General features: G+C 44.0%; 1 protein-coding gene across 3 annotated transcripts in view; it reads right to left on the bottom strand.

Moving 5' to 3' along the window:
* The window catches only part of LOC139390154 (ATP-binding cassette sub-family A member 2-like), a 142051-nt gene that overhangs the window by 20817 nt on the left and 103074 nt on the right, over positions 1 to 18160 (bottom strand). For 2 of the 3 annotated variants that reach the window (XM_071137361.1, XM_071137360.1), the window contains exons 16-27: positions 14391 to 14505; positions 13656 to 13846; positions 11479 to 11629; positions 10909 to 11113; positions 9489 to 9647; positions 8891 to 9071; positions 8360 to 8572; positions 6886 to 7082; positions 5615 to 5788; positions 3526 to 3755; positions 3230 to 3350; positions 175 to 260 (exon numbers count right to left, since the gene is read on the bottom strand). In XM_071137361.1, the coding sequence (XP_070993462.1) occupies positions 175 to 260; positions 3230 to 3350; positions 3526 to 3755; positions 5615 to 5788; positions 6886 to 7082; positions 8360 to 8572; positions 8891 to 9071; positions 9489 to 9647; positions 10909 to 11113; positions 11479 to 11629; positions 13656 to 13846; positions 14391 to 14505 (2023 nt within the window). The remainder of the gene's footprint in view (positions 1 to 174; positions 261 to 3229; positions 3351 to 3525; positions 3756 to 5614; positions 5789 to 6885; positions 7083 to 8359; positions 8573 to 8890; positions 9072 to 9488; positions 9648 to 10908; positions 11114 to 11478; positions 11630 to 13655; positions 13847 to 14390; positions 14506 to 18160) is intronic. The other variant, XM_071137362.1, reaches the window with a different exon arrangement.

Below are 18160 nucleotides of genomic sequence, written 5' to 3' on the forward strand. Positions count from 1 at the left end.
ATTAGTCATTCAAGGGTGTCTGTATCAATTAGATAATGTTGGAATTTTAAATATTATAAAAAAACGAATTTGTGATATTCTGGATCTCTAGAGATCTGAATTAAAGTATATTAACATTTGTCTGTTTTGCAACCATCAAGTAATTGATTCTGAAAAAAGTAGTGTTGAACTCACCCCTACCTGCGGCCCAGGGGCCCCCAGACCCACCACCGCAGCAGCAGGCTTCCCCACTGAGCTACCGCCTGGGGAATCCTTCATGTCTGGGAGGAGAGAGCGATCATGATTAACATTTAAAGAGAGTTGCAACTAAAGACTAAATACACTATAGATACAAAAGTATGTGGACACCTCTTCAAAATAGTGGATTTGGCTATTTCAGCCCCATCCGTTGCTGACAGGTATATAAAATCGAGCACACAGCCATGCCATGCAGTCTCCATGACAGTAGAATTGCCTAACTGAAGAGCTCAGTGACTTTCAAAGTACAGTTGAAGTCAGAAGTTTACATACACTTAGGTTGGAGTCATTAAAACTCGTTTTTCAACCACTCCACAAATTTCTTGATAACAAACTATAGTTTTGGCAAGTCGGTTAGGACATCTCTGTTGTGCACGACACAAGTAATTTTTCCAACAATTGTTTACAGACTGATTATTTCACTTATAATTCACTGTATCACAATTCCAGTGGGTCAGAAGTTTACATACACTAAGTTGACTGTGCCTTTAAACATCAAATTCCAGAAAATGATAACATGGCTTTAGAAGCTTCTGATTATCTAACTGACATCATTTGAGTCAATTGGAGGTGTACCTGGGAATGTATTTCAAGGCCTACCTTCATACTCAGTGGCTCTTTGCTTGACATCATGGGAAAATCAAAACAAGTCAGCCAAAACCTCAGAAAAAAATTATAGACCTCCACAAGTCTGGTTCATCCTTGGGAGCAATTTCCAAACGCCCGAAGGTACCACGTTCATCTGTACAAACAATAGTACGCAAGGATAAACACCATGGGACCCCGCAGCCGTCATACCGCTCAGGAAGGAGACACGTTCTGTTTCCTAGAGATGAACGTACTTTGGTGCGAAAAGTGCAAATCAATTCCAGAACAACAGCAAAGGACCTTGTGAAGATGCTGGAGGAAACAGGTACAAAAGTATCTATATCCACAGTAAAAACGAGTCCTATATCGGCAAGAAAGAAGCCACTGCTCCAAAACAGACATAAAAAGCCAGACTACAGTTTGCAACTGCATATGGGGACGAAGATCATACTTTTGGAGAAATGTCCTCTGGTCTGATGAAACAAATGACCATCATAATGTTTGGAGGAAAAAGGGGGAGGCTTGCAAGCCGAAGAACACCATCCCATCCGTGAAGCACTCATGTTGTGGGGGTGCTTTGCTGCAGGAGGGACTGGTGCACTTCACAAAATAGATGGCATCATGAGAATTGAAAATTATGTGGATATTTTGAAGCAACATCTCAAGACATCAGTCAGGAAGTTACAGCTTTGTCGCAAATGGGTCTTCCAAATGGACAATGACCCCAAGCATACTTCCAAAGTTGTAGCAAAATGTCTTAAGGACAACAATGTCAAGGTATTGGAGTGGCCATCACAAAGCCCTGATCTCAATCCTATAGACAATTTGTGGGCAGAACTGAAAAAGTGTGTGCGAGCAAGGAGGCTTACAAACCTGACTCAGTTACACCAGCTCTGTCAGGAGGAATGGTCTAAAATTCACCCAACTTATTGTGGGAAGCTTGTGGAAGGGTACCAAAGTTAAACCATTTAAAGGCAATGCTACCAAATACTAATTGAGTGTATGTAAACTTCTGACCCACTGGGAATGTGATGAAAGAAATAAAAGCTGAAATAAATCATTCTCTCTACCATTATTCTGACATTTCACATTCTTAAAATAAAGTGGTGATCCTAACTGACCTAAAACAGGGAATTTTTACTGGGATTAAATGTCAGGAATTGTGAAAAACTGAGTTTAAATGTATTTAGCTAAGGTATATGTAAACTTACGGCTTCAACTGTACCATCATTAGACACCACTTTCCAAATAGTCAGTTTGTCAAATTTCTGCCATGCTAGAGCTGCCCCGGTCAACTGTAAGTGCTCTTATTGTGAAGTGGAAACGTCTAGGAGCAACGACAGCTCAGAAGTGAAGTTGTAGGTCACACAAAATGAAAGTGAAGCGCGTATCTCATAAATATCATCTGTCCTCAATTGCAACACTCACTACCAAGTTTCAAACTGCCTCTGAAAGCAACATCAGCACAAGAACTGTTTGTCAGGAGCTTCATGAAATGGGTTTCCATGGAGCAATGGAAACGTGTTCTCTGGAGTGATTAATCCCGCTTCGCCATCTGGCGGATGCCTGGAGAACGCTACCTGCCCCAATGCATATTGCCAACTGTAAAGTTTGGTGGAGGAGGAATAATGGTTTGGGGCTGGTTTTCATGGTTCGGGCTAGGCCGCTTAGTTCCAGTGTAGGCAAATCTTAATGCTATAGCATACAATGACATTCTAGACGATTCTGTGTTTCCAACTTTGTGTCAACATTTTGGGGAAGGCACTTTTCTGTTTCAGCATGGCAATTCCCCCATGCTCAAAGCGAGGTTCATACAGAAATGGTATGTCGAGGTCAGTGTGGAAGAACTTGACTGGCCTGCACAGAGCCCTGACCTCAACCCAATCAAACACCTTTGGGATGAATTGGAATATTGACTGCGAGCCAGGCCTAATCATCCAACATCAGTGCCCGACCTCACTAATGCGCTTGTGGCTGAATGGAAGAAAGTCCCCGTAGCAATGTTCCAACATCTAGTGGAAAGCCTTCCCAGAAAAGTGGAGGCTGTTATAGCAGCAAAGGGCGGACCAGGTCCATATTAATGCCCATGATTTTGGAATGAGATGTTCGACGAGCAAGTGTCGACATACAGTACTTCTGGTCATGTAGTGTAGATAATGTGTGAAAAGTCTATATCAGCATTTAACTTCCGGCAACTCAGACACTGCACTGCATGCTCAGCAGAAAGGAAATTCATGTAATTAATGTACTGAAGCCCTTCTATAAACATCTTTATTGATCCGTGTAGCCGCAGACAGACACACTGGGATTTGGTCTCATAGAATCACTAGAATGGGAATCCCTATTCAAGTCAATGATACCATAATGAGTGGATTGGATTGGCAGCCATTTTGAATGTACTCACCAGCATCACTGTTCTCCAGGGACTGGTCCTCCTCTGACACCTTGAGGAAGACCTCCTCCAGAGTGGTGTCCATCACCCCGAAGCTGGTCAGAGCCAGGAGGTCCAGACTCTGCTCTAACGCCTGGGAATAGGGAATATGGGCTGTGGTTAAAAGTAGTGCACTATAAAGGGAATAGGGTACCATTTGGAACCCTGTCTTTCTGTGTCTGAGTGAGTACCTGCCTGTTTGTCTATCTCTATTTGACTTTGTGCCTTCATCTCTAGGTCTGTGTTTGTGTCTGTGTCGAAGTGTGTACCTGAAAGAGCCTCTCGAAGCAGCCCTTCTTGACAGCCTCCGAAGGCAGCACATAAGACAGCTCAGTGTTGGAGTCAGACACCAGCAGACAGGACCCCACGAACTGACGGATGAACTTGGTGACCCGGGCCTCCGAGCATGGAGACAGGGAGGAGGGGGACAAGGAGGAGGAGGGAGACAGGGAGGAAGAGGAGCAGGGAGACAGGAAGAATGGAGGCTGGGTGACCTGGTCTGGAGGCACAAACACACAGCATTATGGATGGAGGGAGGATAAGGAGAATAAAACACACAGCATTATGAATGGAGGGAGGACAAGGAGAATAAAACACACAGCATTATGGATGGAGGGAGGACAAGGAGAACAAAACACACAACATTATGGATGGAGGGAGGACAAGGAGAATAAAACACACAGCATTATGGATGGAGGGAGGACAAGGAGAATAAAACACATAGCATTATTGATGGAGGGAGGACAAGGAGAATAAAACACACAGCATTATGGATGGAGGGAGGACAAGGAGAATAAAACACACAGCATTATGGATGGAGGGAGGACAAGGAGAATAAAACACACAGCATTATGGATGGAGGGAGGACAGGGAGAATAAAACACACAGCATTATGGACGGAGGGAGGACAAGGAGAATAAAACACACAGCATTATGGATGGAGGGAGGACAAGGAGAATAAAACACACAGCATTATGGATGGAGGGAGGACAAGGAGAATAAAACACACAGCATTATGGACGGAGGGAGGACAAGGAGAATAAAACACACAGCATTATGGATGGAGGGAGGACAAGGAGAATAAAACACACAGCATTATGGACGGAGGGAGGACAAGGAGAATAAAACACACAGCATTATGGATGGAGGGAGGACAAGGAGAATAAAACGCACAGCATTATGGACGGAGGGAGGACAAGGAGAATAAAACACACAGCATTATGGATGGAGGGAGGACAAGGAGAATAAAACACACAGCATTATGGACGGAGGGAGGACAAGGAGAATAAGGATGCAGCAGGAAAAGTAGAGGGCAGAGAGACTTTAGAGGCAAAATATGAACAAGCAATAGGGGAGAGTGGGGTACGTTGAGCCGACAGGGTAAGTTGAACCACCCTTGTTTCTAGGAAACCATACACAAAAAAAAATTAAGGATGAGGTCATCATTTCATGGAGTCTATGATGGAAGAAACCACTTGGAAAAAGTGGTAAGTAAAGTTAGGTCCAAAAAATGGATTTTCACTAAGTAAAAATAAGTTATTGTGTTAGAGGTTTTATGATGCTTGTATCTAAACCAAAGTAGATCATTTTTAAATTATTCTATACATAAGTTGGGGTCTCAATAAGCTCCAATATGAGGTCCTAAACATAGCATGAAAGTGCATCCTTGTTGCTCTGTGGGCAAATACAGTCAAAATGTTTGCATTAGAGTAAGTTGAGCCATTGGCCATGGGGCATGCGGATTTGCATTTATCGTCGAAGGAATGAGCGTTACACCGAGGCCTGTACTCTGGAGCGGGATCGATTTGGATGTGGAGGGTCCGTCATGGTCTGGGGGCGGTGTGTCACAGCATCATCGGACTGAACTTGTTGTCATTGCAGGCAATCTCAATGCTGTGCATTACAGGGAAGACATCCTCCACTCTCATGTGGTACCCTTCCTGGAGGCTCATCCTGACATGACCCTCCAGCATGACAATGCCACCAGCCATACTGCTCGTTCTGTGTGTGATTTCCTGCAAGACAGGAATGTTAGTGTTCTGCCATGGTCAGCGAAGAGCCCGGATCTCAATCCCATTGCGCAAGTCTCGGACCTGTTGGATTGGAGGGTGAGGATTCCCGGACATTCCCCCCAGCGCAGTTTCTTTTTTTGCTGAGTTTATATTTCCCTTGGCGGAGTGATGCCGAATGTTTAAAAAAATCGCTCAAGTTACCCCACTCTCCCCTAAATGTAAAAAGACTTGGATAGAGAAAGTGAATACGTCTGACAGCTGGTGAGAAAATACAAAAGACACACACACACACACACACACACACACACACACACACACACACACACACAAGGAAAGAAAGACCCACCGCCGCTCTCACTCTGTTTCTTAACCAGGGTGAGTTTGTAGCCGTCTCCGTAGGTGCTCTTGAGAAAGAGTGGGGAGCCGCAGCACTTGAGTTTCCCATGGGAGATGATGGCTATGCGGTCTCCTAACAGGTCAGCCTCATCCATGTGGTGGGTGGACAGCAGGATGGTGCGGCCTTGAAACACAGTTCAAAAAAATGTACTTTCAATATACATCAACATGTGTCAATGCATCATTTTGTTAGTGTGAGAAGATTTGACAGGACCTTATGGTAGTAGAGCACTGTATAGGGGACAGGGTTTCACTCGGTCAAAAGTAGAGCACTCTATAGGGGACAGGGTTTCACTAGGTCAAAAGTAGAGCACTGTATAGGGGACAGGGTTTCACTCGGTCAAAAGTAGAGCACTGTATAGGGGACAGGGTTTCACTCGGTCAAAAGTAGAGCACTGTATAGGGGACAGGGTTTCACTCGGTCAAAAGTAGAGCACTGTATAGGGGACAGGGTTACACTAGGTCAAAAGCAGTGCACTCTATAGGGAACAGGGTGACACTGTCAAAAGTAGAGCACTGTATAGGGGACAGGGTTTCACTCGGTCAAAAGTAGAGCACTGTATAGGAAACAGGGTTTCACTAGGTCAAAAGTTAAGCACTGAGGCCTCCTGGGTGGCGCAGTGGTCTAGGGCACTGCATCGCAGCGCTAGCTGTGCCAGCAGAGACTCTGGATTCGTCTCTCCCGAGCCCGTACGGGAGTTGTAGTGATGAGACAAGATAGTAATTTCTAACAATTGGGGATACCAGAAATTGGGGAGAAAAGTAAAATAAAAAGTAGAGCACTGTATAGGGGACAGGGTGACACTAAGTCAAAAGTATAGCACTGTATAGGGGACAGGGTTACACTAGGTCAAAAGTAGATCACTGTATAGGGGACAGGGTGACACTAGGTCAAAAGTAGAGCACTGTATATGAAACAGGGTTTCACTAGGTCTAAAGTAGAGCACTGTATAGGGGACAGGGTGACACTAGGTCAAAAGTAGAGCACTGTATAGGGGACAGGGTTACACTCAGCCAAAAGTAGTGCACTGTAGTGTGTTAGGTTGACCCATGTCTCACCCTGTTGTGAGTGCTAGTGTCTGTTGTGAGTGCTAGTGTCTGTTGTGAGTGCTAGTGTGTGAGAGTTAGGGATAATGTGTGAGGTTGACCCATGTCTCACCCTGTTGTGAGTGCTAGTCTGTGAGGGTTAGGGTTAATGTGTGAGGTTGACCCATGTCTCACCCTGTTTGTACTTGAGGATGAGGTCCCAGATGGCTCTGCGTGCGTAAGGGTCGACACCCGCCGTGGGCTCATCCAGGATGACTGCCCGGGAGCCGCCCACAAACGCTATGGCTACGGACAGTTTCCGTTTCATTCCTCCAGACAGAGTCTGGACCAGGCTGTGTCGTTTATTATTCAGCTCCAGATCCTCGATCATCCTGACAACACACACACAGCACCTTGTAATTTACATTCTTTTGAGATATGGATAGGTATGATTAGTTATCACTGCTGGCTCCTGTAATTCATAGGAGAAATTACCATGGGGGATGGCAGGGTGGGAGGGCACCCTGGAGGTCAGTGGCTCCCCAGATAGCATATGAACATGTCATAAGCAATGCCAACATTTGTCAAATTTGCAAGAAATTTGCTTTAATACTGCAACATTTTCTCTCATCCTCATGGCAAAATGTGTAGAATAGCATTTATTGAGCTATGAAAAAGCACATTGTTCTTACTTCCCCATGGCAAATTTATCTCAGTCTCATGACAAAATGTGTAGAATAGCATTATAAAATTGAATATTTTCTCTCTGCCCCATGGCAAAATGTGTTGAAATGCAGGAAGTTAGCTGAAGGTAGGTGCTACGGGGCCCCAAATGCATCTCCCCTGCTCAGCTGAACCGTCTATTCAAGCCCCTCCCCCACTAATGTATGTCAGGGGTGGTACGAGGGGGGGTTGGCACAAGACCCTAATAAAATATGATTGGCCACCTTTGGTGCCCCCACGATGCTTATCAGGTCAGATAGCTGTCAATCAGTCTATTTTTTCCGCTGGCTGTAATATTTTTTTGGGGGGCTGCTCCATCGAGTTTAACGATTTACCCTGGCAGGGTAAAACGAACGCACCAAAACAGTATTACATCATCTGTGCTTCTGTCATTAGAAGAAAGACGAGTGGAAGCTGACAGAATACGGTCGGGAGACAGACTCGGGAGTTGGGATCAACATTCAATGACACACGCATCCGTCTTTGTTCATGGTATGTTCACACTCAATTATTATAGAAAAAAAAGTGGACTGGGCACAAGGTAGGCGAACTCCAATTATAAAACAACTCTTCATCTTTTGTGTCTTCTTAATATTTGCCTTGAAATAAAGACGTGATGACTTGTTCTTCAACTTATATTTCAAAATACCCCTCCATATACCCCTCAAAATAACCATCAAGAGGCATAATAAGTCATGTAGAATTGCAGGAAATGTGTTTTAAAATGTCTCCAAAAATTACGGGGGAGGACCCCTGGACCCCCGTCTACTGTTCATCCCCCCAAATTCTACACCACAATTTCGACCTTGCTGTAATTATATATACCATTTCTACCCTTCAATATGAAGATGTGAGCTTTTAACCTAATCTATCTAATGCCATATTGATAATTTAACACCTTAGGGTCTTTAATTTGGTTAAACCATAAAAATGGGATGTGACATACTTGTCCATCTCCTTGCGGATGTCCTCCTCGGCCATGCCTTTGAGTTTGGAGTAGAACCACAGGTGCTCCTCCACACTGAGCTTGTCAAAGAGCACGTTGTGCTGGGGACACATGCCCAGGTTCTGCCGGATACGCTCCATGTCAGTACGGATGTCATGGCCGTAGATGGTGGCTGAGCCCGAGGTGGGCGGGAACAGACCTGTCAGAATAGACCTGGGGACAGTAGCAGAAAACTTATGGTAGTTATTGATAGGGTTCATTTTAGAGGGAAGAAATGGACACAGAAAACAAATGTTACAATGTATTTGAAGGCCATTTTGTGGACATTATGGGAATGTTATGGGAATGTTATGGCCAACATTATGTATGGCCTGTTTAGAATTCATCATACCCCTTGAAACACAGTCTTACCAAAACATACAACACAAACCTCTGTCTCCTTCTGTGAATCCACACGTAAACACAACACAACAACAGAAATGACTGGGACCCTCTAACACACGTGGGCACATTCCCATTCATCTCTCTCACATGGTGGTTGTCTTGCCAGCTCCGTTGTGGCCCAGGAAGGAGACCACCTGGTTCTCATGAAGGTTGAGGCTCAGCTTGTTGAGGGCCAGCTTGTTGCCCGTCTTGTACACCTTGGTCAGCTTGTCTATACACACCACCAGGGGCAGGTGGCTGGGCTCTTCTTCCATACCACGCATCTCCTCTGGAGGGAGATAGAAAGAGAGAGATAATATGCCATTTGAAATGTGTCTATTCATTTGAAACTGTACTGTTTACTGTTCACTTTTGATTGATTATTTAACTTTTGCTTATTATCTATTCCACTTGTTTTGGAAATGGAAAAATATGTTTCCCATGCCAATAAAGGCCTTGAATTGAGAGAGAGAGAGAGAGAGAGAGAGAGATACAGGCATTGTCACAGAACAATGGCAGAACCTGAACCTATTTGCGATTCACACGTGTAAACTGATAATTTTTTGTGGATCCATGCAGTAAACCACTGACAGAGGTGACAACAGATTAAAACAGATATACTCTTGTTCCTAAAAGTTCAATACAAACATCTGGTAGGGCTTACCACATCGCCGGTTGTCAGAGGTCAGGCTGCAGCTTGGCTTACCAGATCGCCGGTGTTCCATGGCACACGCCTGGTCCTCTTCCATGACACTCAGCCTGGCTGCTCCTCCCCAAGGCCACTCCCACGTCTCCACACGCCCACTGCCCAGCCAATAGGACTTCTGCAGGGGGAAGTACCACGGCCGGGGCAGCCCATACATCCCTGGAGGACAGAGACCACAGCAGACCACTTCTTTGACCAGGACCCATAAGGAATAGAGCTCGCCTCCTTGCAATACTTAACTCTGCCATGGCTCGTAGGCCAAAGCCTATGGGAAAAGAGTTTTGGGATAAACACTGAAAATAAGGTCTGTGGCAAACACAGGCTTAGGAGATCTTATACAATTTATTCTATGAGATAGCTGATAAAGATTAACGTCACTTTCTGTTAATTTTGAAGCATTTATGTTCAAAACATAAATGGGCTCCCATTGGTGCAGCGGTCTAAGGTGCTGCAGCTCAGTGCTAGAGGCGTCACTACAGATCCTGGTTCCATTCCAGGCTGTATCACAACCGGCCGTGATTGGGAGTCCCATAGGGCAGTGTAAGCCTGTGTTGTCCGGGTTTGGCCGGTGTAGGCCGTCATTGTAAATAAGAATTTATTCTTAACTGACTTGAAATAAAATACAAAAATAAGCATGTAAAACACAAAGGCTTCATAATTCATAAAGGTCATGTTAACTGACTGATATTATCTCATAGAACAAAGTGTATAAATCTCCTTAGCCTGTGTTAATCTCAGACCTTGTTTTTATCCCAAAACCCAATTTTGTTCCCCAATAATTTCCTTAATAGGAATGGCTGAACGAACCAGAGTTAGCTCATTTTTGGTCGCATGCTTCCCGGTAAAAACAGTTCACGCAAATATTATGAAAAACATTTGTGACGTTTTTGTTAATTTTGGTGTTCGGAGGGTTTTATCAGCTGTTCACACACATAATATGTTTTCTTGAGGCAAGTCAAAGTTCAGTAGCTGAAGTCTAAGCCCCTTTGTCTGTGGTCAACAGTAGGGGTGGGAACTAAGGACGGTAGTTGCTGTCATTCAACAGCCAGGTAGCAGCTACTGTCTGCACTAAACTACTAAATTTCATGCACATTTTTTCACTTGAGAAATACTGCACTAAACATCTTAGCTAGACGTAAAATTGTGCGACTAAGGACTGCAAAAATAGCCAAATACAATACATATTTCTTGATTTATCTTAGATTGATTCAGACTATTTTGAGGAAGTGTTATGGCTATGTTGTTACTATGGTGGCTCAAGTGGGACAAACCACAGTGCCTACAAAAAGACGCCATTACTATTGTTCTCTATAGGATTCCATTTGGGATTCAGACCAATTACTACCATAAACATAAATGACCAAACAGGGACATAAAAGGTGAATCATTTAAGTGAGCAGCCAAAGACTTGGTTGTTTACCTGGATGCACAGCTTCTATGTACCAGGTGAGAACTCCATACACACTGGCATCGATGATGAGCATCATCATGGACAGACCAAGGTTAAAGTCATCGCCCTCTACAGGCGACTGGTTGATGGTGCGCCACTGGATGCCAACTCCTGACACCTCATACAGGGCAAAGTACTTAGAGCCCAGGCCGAACGCTGTGGTCGACATCAGAGACTGGAGAGAGAGGAGAGAATGAGAATAAAGACAACAGACAACGTGTTAAGAGCTATTGACATGTGTGAAGATCTTTCCGGAACTCACTGATTCAGACTGGTGAGAGAATATCATTGAATTTATCAATTCACGACTCTTGAAGCTTTGTTTGAATCCTTAGCTTTTACTCATACATGTTGATACACACCTGGAAGCAGGCCATCTGACACAGAGGAAAATAACTAAATCTAGCCATGAGCCCGGAGGGCCGTTTCTCTCTTTGAATTTGTCCAGACACAGGCTAAACATGGGCACCGTATGTGACTAACAATAAATGAATAAAGTATGAGAGAGCTTCCGACAAGAGAACAGAGGCCAAGACTTACAGCAATGCACTTTTCAAAGGCGGTGATCTTGTCATGGGCCACCTCCTCCCTGATGGCCACGTACATGTAGGGGACGTAGCTTAGGAAGTAGATTATCCCACCACAGGCAGACGCCAGCTTGGCCTTGGAGTAGATCACTGACACCAGGAAACTGACATAGACGGGACACAGACAGACAAACCAGAGTAAAATACTATTAGCATATTGAGTATGTCCCAAATGGCACCCTATTCCCTATATAATTTCATACTTTTTACCAGAGCCCAAGGGACCATGGTCAAAAGTAGTGCACTATAAAGGGAATAGGGTGCCATTTGTAAGACAACCTAACCATATTCAGATCATACACATTTCCCTGGAATGTCTAGCAAAGGAGCTGAGTCACTGTCTGTTTGATACATTAAGGACATGGCATTTCGAAGTAACACGTTCCTCACAAAATAGAAGTCGAAGGTTGACAAGTGAAACTGAGTGTTACCGCTTTTATCAAATCAGCCGCTAAATATCAGGGTGACTCATGATTCATTAGATCTCTAACATCATCAATGTGTGTGCAGTCACTGCTGCTCTGATGTCACAGAGAGAAAGAGAGATGAGAGAATCAACTAGATGTTGGAACATTGCTGCAGGGACTTGCTTCCATTCAGCACAAGAGCATTAGTGAGGTCGGGCACTGATGTTGGGTGATTAGGCATGACTCGCAGTTGGCATTCCAATTCCTCCCAAAGGTGTTCAATGGGGTTGAGTTTAGGGCACTGTGCAGGCAGGTCAAGTTCTTCCACACCCATCTCAGCAAACCGTTTCTGTATGGACCTCGCTTTGTGCACATGGCATTTTCATGCTGAAATAGACTGTTGCCACAAAGTTGGAAGCACAGAATCGTTTAGAATGCCATTGTAAGCTATATCGGTAAGATGTATCTTCCCTGGAAGTAAGGGGACATGAAAAACAGACCCGGACCATTATTCCTCCTCCACCAAACTTTACAGTTGTATTGGATGTATTGGAGCAGGTAGCGTTATCCTGGCATCTGCCAAACCCAGCTTTGTCCGTCGGACTGCCAGATGGTGAAGCGTGATGCATCGCTCCAGAGTACGTGTTTCCACTGCTCCAGAGACTAATGGCGGCAAGCTTTACACCACTCCAGCCGACACTTGGCATTGCGCATGGTGATCTTAGGCTAGTGTGAGGCTGCTCGACCATGTGTAACAGTATAATTTTAGACCGTCCCCTCGCCCATACCCGGGCGCGAACCAGGGACCTTCTGCACACATCAACAGTCACCCTCGAAACATCGTTACCCATCGCTCCACAAAAGCCGCGGCCCTTGCAGAGCAAGGGGAACTACTACTTCAAGGTCTCAGAGCAAGTGACGTCACTGAGTGAAACGCTATTTAGCGCCCACGCTAACTAAGCTAGCCATTTCACATCCGTTACACTCACCCCCCTTTTGACCTTCCTCCTTTTTCCGCAGCAACCAGTAATCCGGGTCAACAGCATCAATGTAACAGTATAAGTTTTAAACCGTCCCCTCGCCCATACCCGGGCGCGAACTAGGGACCTTCTGCACACATCAACAGTCACCCTCGAAGCGTCATTACCCATCGCTCCACAAAAGCCACGGCCCTTGCAGAGCAAGGGGAACTACTACTTCAAGGTCTCAGAGCAAGTGACGTCACTGATTGAAACGCTATTTAGCGCCCACGCTAATTAAGCTATCCGTTTCACATCCGTTACACGAGTAATTATCAGCTATAGATAATTAAAATGATTTGTTAAGAAGGGCCTTTCAGAAGGACAACCATGTCTGCAGCACTCTACCAATCAGGCCTTTATGGTAGAGTGGCCAGACGGAAGCCACTCCTCAGTAAAAGGCACATGACAGCCACTTGGAGTTGGTCAAAAGGCACCTAAAGGACTCTCAGTTTCTCCCATTCTTCTCTGCAGATCCTCTCCAGCTCTGTTTGGCTCAATATGTGATGATGACCAATTTGAGTTTATGACCATATCAGCTATAGATAATTAAAATGATTTGTTAAGAAGGGCCCCTCGACGGAGCCCCGCCTCCTCTGTACTGAGATCCTAGCTCAGCGTAGGCCTCTCCTACTTTTTTGGGTGTATGTCCACTCATGCTTTTTACTAGACTAACATCAGAGCAGTAGTAGTGTCATCATTACCAGAACATGATCGTTGCGATGGCGTAGATGGAGAGGAAGAGCCAGATGATGAGGATGTCACTGTGGAGGAGCACTCTGCCATACTTCAAGATGGCCGTCAGGGCGGTCACTGAGATGGACAGCTGGACGAAGCCAGTGATGAACCAGGCCACCCAGTGGACCGCATTGTTCAGGCCCATCATCTTCATCACCTGCAGGCAGGCAGGGAGTACACGGGTTACCAGAAGAGGTTAATCCTATTTTTTTACAGTTTTACATGCACTTATATGAATGAGAATGTGATTTCAAACAAAATAATACAAGTATGTAAATATTCTAAATATTCAGAAAAACATATCGTACAAATTTCAAGTTTTAGATTTTTATTTGATTGAAATCAGTATTTTTCCAACAGGGGGCAGAACAGAGATAGTAAATATGAGCGACTTCATCCTGCTACAGGTTGCCAAAGAGATGGCAGAGAGAAGATGGCATTAGTGATGCTGTTCCACTGTCACAGACAGACAGACACAGGACAGGACTCTGAGATCCTAGTGTAGACAGCAGTGGGGGTTGGTGAAGGGATAACGGATCATAATATTGTCTGGAATGGAGTAAATGGAACGGTATTAATTAAACATGTGTGTTTGATGTGTTTGATACTGTGCAATTCATTCCATTTCAGCCATTATTATGAGCCTGTCCTCTAATTGAAAGTGCCAACAGCCACCACAGGTAGACATGTAAGCAGCTCACCTCTTTGAGCCGGTGCTCCTTCTCAGCCACAATGTGTTGGATCATCATGGCTACAGAGTACACCCAGGAGATCACCATGCACAGAGGCATCATGTGCTCGATCACAAACAGGAAGCTGTGGACCCATGACATGACATTTGTTAATGACAAAGCATAGGTTAAAGCAGGGAGGACAAAATACTACCAAAGGAATAAAACCATAGGGGAGATTGTGGTAAGTTGAACCCAAGGGTCAGTTGAGCCACCCCTTGTTTCTAGGAAACCATACACAAAATGTATAATTTGAGCAAATATTTAGGAAGAGGTCATCATTTTTGTGTTAGAGGTTTCATGATGCTTGTATCTGAATCAAAGTAGATTCTTTAAAAATTGTTCTATACATATAAAGCTTCAATATGATGTCCTAAACCTAGAATGAAAGTACATTCTTGTAGCTTTGGGGGCTAATATACACTGTCAAAAAACACCCAATTACTAATTATTATGAAGTAACTGGTTCCACAACCTGTTAATAGTTTACTCAACTTTCAAGTGTCTAAGTGTTACCTTAACTAAAAAATAGTTGGCGCAAACATAACTCCAACTTCATAAAAATGTGGCAATTTAAATTGATGGGTTTGCTCAATTTTCTCATATGTTTATTCAACAATACATTATTATTTGGCATCTTAACTAATAGAGGACTGTGCAACTGGTTACACACACAGTGCTTTTAACTTACATATTTAATACAAATTAGTAATTTTTGCATGTTCATTTATAATGTAAATATACTTCATCATGTCCTCAACTGGGATTTGAACTCACAGCCTCTTGGGTTCATGGCATGCTGATCTTCCTGCTACGCCACCACGGATGTGTAAATTATCAAGGAAATCTGACTATTCTCTCATCATTAATTTGATTCACTTATTTAACGACACAACGTTTAGTTTTTCTGTATAGTTGTCTAATGTTGGTGGGGCATATTAATCACTCTGTTTTAATGTTACTCCTTAATCACTATGAGAAATAACACAGTTTCTCTTGATTGTACTTTTAAAAATGCTGAGATTCACTTTGAAGTTCAAAGTGTAGTGTGATTGAAATTCTCTGTGTGTATCAGATCGTATATTTAGCATAATGCTATTTTGTTATAACCTGTCTTGGTTGGGTTCAAGCGAGTGATGGATTGACTACTCAAAGGAGTCTATCACTGATAAGCACTTTGGCAGTACGCCCAGAACATTGCTCTGGGAACTAGAAGGAGCCTGGTGTGATGTCAGTCTCATGCAGGAACCAACCATGCTTATATGACATGTGTAGCAGTATAAATGGACTGAAAAGGGAAAGGCCGTTTCAGAGTTTCATCAGGCTTGTATTGAGTTAGTGAACCTCTCCGCCGTGATAATAAAGATTGATTCATTTACTTTGAGTTTGAGTCCTTAGTGATGAATTTCCACAACAATGCTGGGGTCACGAAACAGGATGTTTGATCTTTGACGTGATCCATCAGTGAAGGTCTAAGAGGGAACACTGATGGCTCATTCTTCAGAAAGCTTAAGAGGGAAATTCCCGTCTCACCAAAGAGGATGAGGACCCATCCGGACCAGACCTCCACTGTGGGCGTAAACACAACATCCAAGAAACCTAGAAGGACAACTCAACTGATTTCAGTAAGTCAATTTAAATTAAGTAATGTTGTTTAAGAAGGGATCCAAGTTCTAAGAAAAAACTAGGCGAAGGTTCGGTGAACCTCGTTTATAACAATATATAGGGCTTCTGTCCACCACCGCGGGTCATCTGATTTACTGGTAGGCATTGAGAGAACCATTAAAACGTTTGAGTAAAAACATGATCATTGGTGCCTCTCAGGCTGATTGCGCTGTGCTGATCGTTGCTGGTGGTGTGGATGTGAACACCTAAGAAAGTTCTGTGTGGACTTCGATTGACAACGTTATGTTGGGATTCTGTGTGATGTGAGGTGTGAAGACATTAAAGGAAAGAGATGGTTGTGAAAATCAGAACACACAGACTGGCAGGAAATCCACTCTACAACAATGAAAACTGATGAGACCGTTAAAGATGACCAAGAGTGGATGGAAAAAATATTCCTTGCCTCTGACCAGGAATCATAAACCAGTCTGCTGTGTCATGCTGGTGTCACTGGTTTACGCCAAGACCTAAAAACAGCTGTATAGGATGGGAAACGAAGACACTAGCTAATGTGAAACCACATATCAACCACACAGAAAGACAGATAAAAGCCAAGACTACAAAAGCTTGGGCTAATTTGCAAACGGCTCAGCTGATGTTCTACAGCGGAGCCGGAGGTCAAGGAAGAAGTTGATGAAGAGGAACGGGTGGGGGACGAGAGAGATGATGGGGAGAGGTGCAAACTCTGGACGCCCGGAAAGAAACGGTTAAAAGTGTTATAACTGTGATAAACCAGGACATTTCGCCAAAGACTGTTAAGATAATGAAGATAGAAAGGAGTTTAATGGACCTCCCAGAAACGTGAGGCTAAATGACTCTTTAGGAGGTGGACAATAGGATGAGGTGGAAACAAAAGATGAAGAAGCAGAAACACCCCTACACCCCTGCAGAAACACCCCTACACCCCATCTCAACTAACTACTCTCTCAACAGAAAATTCACTGATTCACATTGAGATACTGAAATCCATTCCTAGAAGACACTGATGCAGCAGTCTCTGTCCTGATGAAATTAGCCCTGAAACTCATTCCTTCGAAAAGAACAATGCAAACTTATAATGACACAAGGCGAGACTCAGATGAGCTTTTGATTCTGGGCAGACTGCTGGGACGGGATAGCCCCCACTTCAACGTCAAAAGCATCGACCTCAACCACAAACTGACGGGATGGGTCCGGAAAGCGCTCTTCCACTAATCTCCTTCACTTATCCGAACCAGGTGGTAGGTATTCCAAAGGTCCAGCTTGGAAAAGATGTTAGTCCCCTGGAGAGGTTTGAAAGCCGAGGAGAGGAATGGTAGGGGGTAACGATTCTTGATCGCTATGTCATTTAACCTGTTTAGGACATGGCAGATTTACGCCCCCTTTGGAGAAATTGGGTACCCCTAGAAAACTGAAAAAAAAATTATAAAAAATTGCTAATATATGCATATAATAATTATTATTGGATAGAAAACACTCTAAAGCTTCTAAAACCGTTGGAATTATGTCTGTAAGTATAGCAGAACTCACAGGGCATGCATTCTTCCAAACTAGTTTTTGTGGCCATGAAAGTTGGAGCAACTTTGACGTCATGGCCCCCACCCTTCCCGACCACTTATGGATCTGGGGACACTTTCCATCTCTTCCACTAGATGTCCTCTTTCTTTGGAGCGTTCAATCGTTCAAATCGCGCGAGAATTGGCCCTATAGGAGTGATTGGAGTAAGTGTCGCGATAAAAAAACCTGTGCGTTAGGGCGCGAATTGGTCACAGCCATTCCTTTGTTCCAGTACTCCTGGGAAGAGCAAACGATGCCCGGTTGAATTGAAGTTTGTTTTGCACGTCTAAAACATCATAAAGCTTGCTTCTGCACTTAGTTTGACCTGTTTAGTCGACATATAATGTGTAATTTTGAAGTTTTGATGCGCAACTTATCCGGACCGGAGGACGTTTTGGGTGCATTTCAGCTGATGTTATTAGCAGTAGCTAATACAAAGACGCAAGACTTGAAACCAAACGATGTATTGGGTAAGTATGAACCCTTCCAGAACATTCTGAACGAAGACCATCGAAGGTAAGGGAATATTTATGCTTAAA

The sequence above is a fragment of the Oncorhynchus clarkii genome, chromosome 30, assembly GCF_045791955.1.
Source record: "Oncorhynchus clarkii lewisi isolate Uvic-CL-2024 chromosome 30, UVic_Ocla_1.0, whole genome shotgun sequence".
Taxonomy (NCBI): Eukaryota; Metazoa; Chordata; class Actinopteri; order Salmoniformes; family Salmonidae; genus Oncorhynchus; species Oncorhynchus clarkii.